Genomic DNA, 6,000 nt, shown 5'->3' with positions numbered 1-6,000 from the left:
GTGTATAAAGTTGCACAGACCTCATCTTTTAAGTGGGGGAAGTACCGAGAAGCTGGGTTTTCCTCTTGAAAGTTCCTGGTTCTGCTCAGCACATTGCCCAGGCACCACATGCAGATAATGGCACCTTCTTAAATACAGCAAATATACCGGTATATCCCTTTTCAAGGGAGCAGTAGTACTGCTGAGGTTGGGCATCACAATCTTTGTTAGTCATAACAATGGAAGGGGGATTGCCACATCCAGATTGATTTCTGGAAAAGGAGATGCCGGAGTCTGCCAGGAACTACTAACTTTGGGCATTTAGAAGGCCTTCCTTCCAAATCTGTGAAATCCACTAGTCATTGGTAAGCTAAATGTACCCTGTAGATGCCGGAGTCTGCCAGGAACTAACAACTTTGGGCATTTAGAAGGCCTTCCTTCCAAATCTGTGAAATCCACTAGTCATTGGTAAGCTAAATGCACTCTGTAGCTGCCAAAGGCCACTTAAATTTAATGTTACTTTATATATTAATAAGAGCTATTGTCTGACATTTAAAGCTAGTAACAGGGGATGCCATTTTTAAGCACCCCCTTCTATCTCACCAACGAACCCAGGGTTGTGGACATGATCAGACAGCATGTGAGTTTTTCCAGTTCTATGCCATGTTTTCTTTTTTACTGTCTGTTCCTTCAGAGAAATAAGCATTCCAAATCACTCTGACATTAAGCTTTGCCTTCACAAATTTGAGATAATCACAGATCTTGAAAGGATTTCAGCGGAGTCTGTTTTTAAGCCCGTTTCATGACTGTTAAGATGGTAGAAACTTGCTTGCATTCCAAAGTGACAGAAAATGAAGCAACCTTTGACATTCCAACACACAGCAATCAACTACTGAAGATACCCACCCGGTTCCCAAAACCCTCAAGCATGCTGCCATTCTACCAAACTACCAAATTTGCAACGTAACACTCAGACTGCCAGTTTGTATAACATTTCCATGCGGTTATTATACTTCTGATATCTGGAGATTGTAAGAAGATTGTTCTTCTAAGGACTGCCCTTTTCAGTAATGACTTTCAGCTTTGATTTAAATATGCTTGTGGGCTGGTTTTAAATTGCTTTATTGCTGTTTGTAATTCCTGTGTGGTTTTCTGTGCTTTAATCTGTTTTATCGGCAGTTTTTTATTTATGTTGATTGTGTCGAATACAAAGTAGAAAGGTGTCATCAAGACTAGCAGGCCTCTGAAGAGTGCATGTTGGAGTCAGGGGACCAGGAGAGTGACCCAGGAGAGGGGACCAGCAATTTATGGGCTTTGGCACCAGGGCAGGGGGAGGAGGGAGAGTCAGGGCAGTCCAAGACGGAGGAAGGTGGGCAGGATGTGGTGTTAAGGTGAGAGATGGGTCAGTAGACTCCCCACCTCCCCCTGCCCTGCTGCCTGGTTACTTCCACGCAGCAGAGGTTTCAGGTTGCGGGCGCGCAACCTGTCAGGGGAGGTTACTTAAGCTGGCAGAGGGGTAGGGCATCACTGCTGCAGTAACTGCCCCACAGGGCGCACATCTGTGGGGGACTGTTGCTCAGTGGCTAGAGGTGTGCGCACCCGGAGCATCACGGGAGTTGTTGCGAGCGCTTCTTGTATCAATAAAAGTCTGTCTCCTTTAGCTGGGGTGAGCCAGGACAAAAGGAGACTCAGATCCACAGATAAGGCAAATAAGCAGCCATCTTTATGCGTTTCGAAAATACTACATGAAATACTGAGAAGGGGGATGTGTGTGTGTCTGGAAGCTGATTTTTGCTGTTCTTTCCACAAAAGTGGCCCCTTTGAAAGCAGATGGGTCTCACTGGCACTGCAAACAGTTGTTAAGAAAAACAGCTGACAAAACTATGGATGCCTCTTCTTTGGATCCTGGCTGGCATCACTTTCCCAAGTCTCTTAAAAATGGTTCAATCCGCCCTTCCCTAACCTGGTGTTCTCCAGCTGTGCTGGTTAGGCATGATGGGAGGTGTGATCCAAAATACTTGGAAGGCACAAGCTTAGGGAATGCTGGTCCAAATGTCCAGGGCCGTATGCTCAGGTTAATACACTCCTTGATGACTGAGGAAGTTGAAGTTCAGGACTCAGCTTCCACCATTGCTTGCATCGAAATTCCTAAATAACATTTTACAATTTGAGAAGAAAATGCTGCAAGTTCTCCAAAGTGCACGCTATGCAGGAAGGAGCCTACTCTCCGCAGAGACTTTACTTACCCACAGAGAAGAACTGTTTAGCAAGTGTTGTTTGTGTGATCCACAAATGTTTATTTTTAATGAAAAAATACTGAAAAGTGTGCCACAGTGTCCATAGCTCCTTTTGAATAGTACAAAGATATGTCATTTGAGGAATAAAGTCTTAACACTGTAGAAAATAAATGTGGTTCTTTAAATTATGCCCCCCCCAACAAAAAACAAAAAACGGGGATAAAACAGTAGAAAAGTAACGCTTTTTACACACTGGAGTGAAACAAAACGGTTAGTCAGAGGTAATAATAAATTATAATTACAGTATTTCAAAATATTTGCCTCATGCCTGTTTTAGTTTCTGGATGAGTTGTGTTAGCACACCCCTTTGTGTCTGCCATCCCAAAGGAATTTCAATGGAACCTGGAGCAACAGACTTCAGATTAGAACTATGATACCCACTTTGCTTCCTAATTTTCCAATACAAAGGACACAGAGCATGGCTGTTTTAGGTTTGCAGGCATTTTTTTCTGAAATGAAAATGAATTCTGGAACCAGAGTAATCTTTGCACTAAAAAAACCCGAATTCTGTTAAACAGCAGTTATGCTAAGCTGGGGAGATGGATGATGACGGTGCCGCTACAGGCTGTAAGAGTGGGAACTGAGAGCAGCCTTCTGGGAAAGCCTCAATTAGCACAGAAGTGGAAATGTGCCGCAATGGAGAAATAATCTTGGAAGCAAGGAATCCAGACATGCATTTAAACCTGAAACCTCCATGCCTTAGAAACAGAAGTTGAACTCAGGCTGCTTTGTGCCACTTGTCAAGTTTCATCCTCTCCCTACTTCCCTCCCTACCCCCCCACCCACCCCCGAGGCTACAATCAAACAGGCTCTAAGTGGGACTTGATGCCATCCTCCTCCTCTTCCTCCTCTTGGTCCTGCTTGTACATGAAGGTGAGAAGAAAGAGAGCAATGTCCATGGATGACCAGTAAGCCGTGTGTGATGTGACAGCAGACCAGTACCTGCTCTCCACCAGGCCTTCCCTGAGCTCAAAGTCGATCCTGTGCTCCAGGTCCACTAGGAAGGAAGCAAGAACAAAACCACAAAGGATTATTGCCAGAACACCACAGCGCTCCCAGTTCTGTTCTTTGCTTGTGCGTACAGTGGTGCCCCGCAAGACGAATGCCTCTCAAGACGGAAAACCCGCTAGACGAAAGGGTTTTCCGTTTTGGAGGTGCTTCGCAAAACGAATTTCCAATGGGCTTGCTTCGCAAGACGACAATGCCTTGCGAGTTCCTGCGGGGTTTTTCCCCTTTCCCCCCCTTTTTCTAAGCCGCTAAGCCGCTTATCAGCTGATCCGATCAGCAGATAAGCCGCTAAAAGTGCTAATCTTGCTAATCCGTCAATGGGCTTGCTTCGCAAGATGAAAAAACTGCTAGATGAAGAGAATCACAGAACGGATTCTTTTCATCTTGCGAGGCACCACTGTATTGGGGTGGGGGCTCTGGCAACAACTTACTAAGCTATTCCATCACCTCCTGATTTGATATGGATCCCAAAATATGGGGGGGGGGGCTGTGACAGTAGCACCGTTGGAAATAAGCAGCCCATCGGCCAGATCCTACTAAGCGTGACGCAGGGAACAGCCAAGGGTAGCTGTGATGTTTCAAAGTTGTACCCTTCTGTGTAAACAATGGTACCCTTCAGGCCATGGGTCTTTGGAGAAAGGGGGGAAATCAGAAAAAAGCAAGGACTACACAAACTGTTCGTCCCAAGAACAAGAAAAACAGGTGAGCCTGGGGAGGCTGGAATTTCTACCATGCTTGATTGAGGGAGCCTAAGCGTGAGGCAGTTTTAGGAACCCCAGATCTGTAGGAATGGAATACACCATCTTTAAGACTGCTACAGATGCACAGGGACTCCATTGCAAGAGCCCACATGGCCCATTTGTTTTCAATGTACACCCTGAAAAAGTTTCCCATTTGAAGAAAAAGGGGAAGCCAAGGCTAGGATTTCTGCAGACAACCAAAGCTGCTTTTGCTCACTTGTCGGATCTAAGAAGCCAGAGCTGCTGTGTGGCAAGGTCTGAGTTACGATGGACGCCTGGCTCAAGGATGGCTTCTTCTCCTCCAGTTCTGGCCCTTCTTTTCCTGCCTCAAGTGCCTGGGAAGCGGGAGCACTGGCACGTCCAAATCTCGAGAAGAGCATCCCTCCAAGGCCTTTCCCGATGCTAGCAGCTCCTGTATTCAGCACAACACAAGGGGAGTTTCAACTTGGCAGTCACACAGCACTCCGGGACAAAAAACGTGTCATGATAAACACACCCCCTCTGCCCCAAACCAGAAGCCACTGTTCCCCACTCGATCATGTTGGCCTTTTCATCTGACTCTGCTGCCACCTTGTGGATAGAGTACAAGCTACAATACTGCAGATGCTAATCTTGAAAAGACACCTGGTACCACTATTCAAAGGGTTCACTAATTACAACTTTAGGTGAAGACCTTAAAAATGTAGTGTGTTAAAATCCTGGGCAATTTTTTTTTTAAGTCTAAAATGTTTACTGGTTTTATATCTACTGCTTTCTGTATTTTTGCTTTTGCTACGATAGCTGCTTTTGTTTCTGATCTGTTTTATATTTGTTTTACGGTTCTCTTTTGTAAGCAATCTTGGAAATCTAGATTAATAAAATTATGTTTTTATTTTTTTAAAAAAATGTAGAGTGTGATGGCAGTAAAAATGTTAACATTTAGATACACTCTATAATATGATCAAGGAGGAGCTGCTGCTTTCTTGTTGCAGGGAGTCCGGACATTGTGGGGATACCACATTCTGCACTGTGCTCAACCCACTTCCTCCTGACATAGGGAAAATACCACCTCCCTCCTATTAGCGCCTCCACTGCAATCATGAGCACCATGTGGAATCTCATGGCACAAAAGCTAGGCACCACTTAGAGACTTTTGCAATTAAGCAGTATATAAACTGTCAAAAAAGGGACTTGGGTGGCGCTGTGGGTTAAACCACAGAGCCTAGGGCTTGCCGATCAGAAGGTCAGCGGTTCAAATCCCAACGACGGGGTGAGCTCCCGTTGCTCAGTCCCAGCTCCTGCCAACCTAGCAATTCGAAAGCACGTCAAAGTGCAAGTAGATAAATAGGTACCGCTCCATCGGGAAGGTAAACGGAGTTTCCGTGCGCTGCTCTGGTTCGCCAGAACCGGCTTAGTCATGCTGGCCACATGGCCTGGAAGCAGTACGCCGGCTCCCTCGGCAAATAAAGCGAGATGAGCGTCGCAACCCCAGAGTTGTCCGCGACTGGGTGCTTTCGAACTGCTAGGTTGGCAGGAGCAGGGACCGAGCAACAGGAGCTCACCCCGTCGCAGGGATTCGAACTGCCGACCTGAGATTATTTTATACCTTGGAGGGTATCATATGCACATAGGGGCACAAGGTTTTCCAATGCTTCAAGAATAGTTACCCATTATACTTGCTTTGCCTATATTGGTTATGGACTCCCCATAGTGCCGCCGAGCCAGGACAGGCGATGTTGTTGGGCTGGGCAATGTTGGGAGAGAGTCGCTCTCAGAGACTGAGGTAGATTCTTTTGCCGGGTTGAGGAAACTTGGCTTCATGTGCTCGTAAGGTAGAGGGTTCGTGGTGTTATACCAGTGGATCTGGACTGGAGAAATGTTGCTATAGTGCTTCAGAATTAAAGGTTCTAGTCTATAGGCCTGTAAATAAGAAGAGACAGGAGGGCTTGAGTGGAAGGCAACAATTCACTTCTCTTCTTCCTTCCATTTGCAATCTG

The 6,000-nt window shown here is 45.9% G+C and overlaps 1 protein-coding gene across 5 annotated transcripts in view; it reads right to left on the bottom strand.

Annotated features, from left to right (window-relative positions):
* Positions 1 to 2,252: 2,252 nt before the first annotated feature.
* DDHD1 (DDHD domain containing 1) overlaps positions 2,253 to 6,000 on the bottom strand; it is a 38,892-nt gene continuing 35,144 nt past the window's right edge. For 3 of the 5 annotated variants that reach the window (XM_083514680.1, XM_083514682.1, XM_083514681.1), the window contains 3 exons: positions 5,671 to 5,923; positions 4,242 to 4,436; positions 2,253 to 3,273 (listed from right to left, as the gene is read on the bottom strand). In XM_083514680.1, the coding sequence (XP_083370806.1) occupies positions 3,077 to 3,273; positions 4,242 to 4,436; positions 5,671 to 5,923 (645 nt within the window). In that variant the 3' untranslated portion in view covers positions 2,253 to 3,076. Of the gene's footprint in view, positions 3,274 to 4,241; positions 4,437 to 5,670; positions 5,924 to 6,000 lie in introns of those variants that run through there. The other 2 variants (XR_014528754.1, XM_083514683.1) reach the window with 2 other exon arrangements.

Source organism: Podarcis liolepis (genome assembly GCF_965112155.1).
Source record: "Podarcis liolepis genome assembly, chromosome: 1".
Lineage (NCBI taxonomy): Eukaryota > Metazoa > Chordata > Lepidosauria > Squamata > Lacertidae > Podarcis > Podarcis liolepis.
The sequence above is the reverse complement of the archived record's forward strand: the minus strand, read 5'-3'. Positions and strand labels throughout refer to the sequence as shown.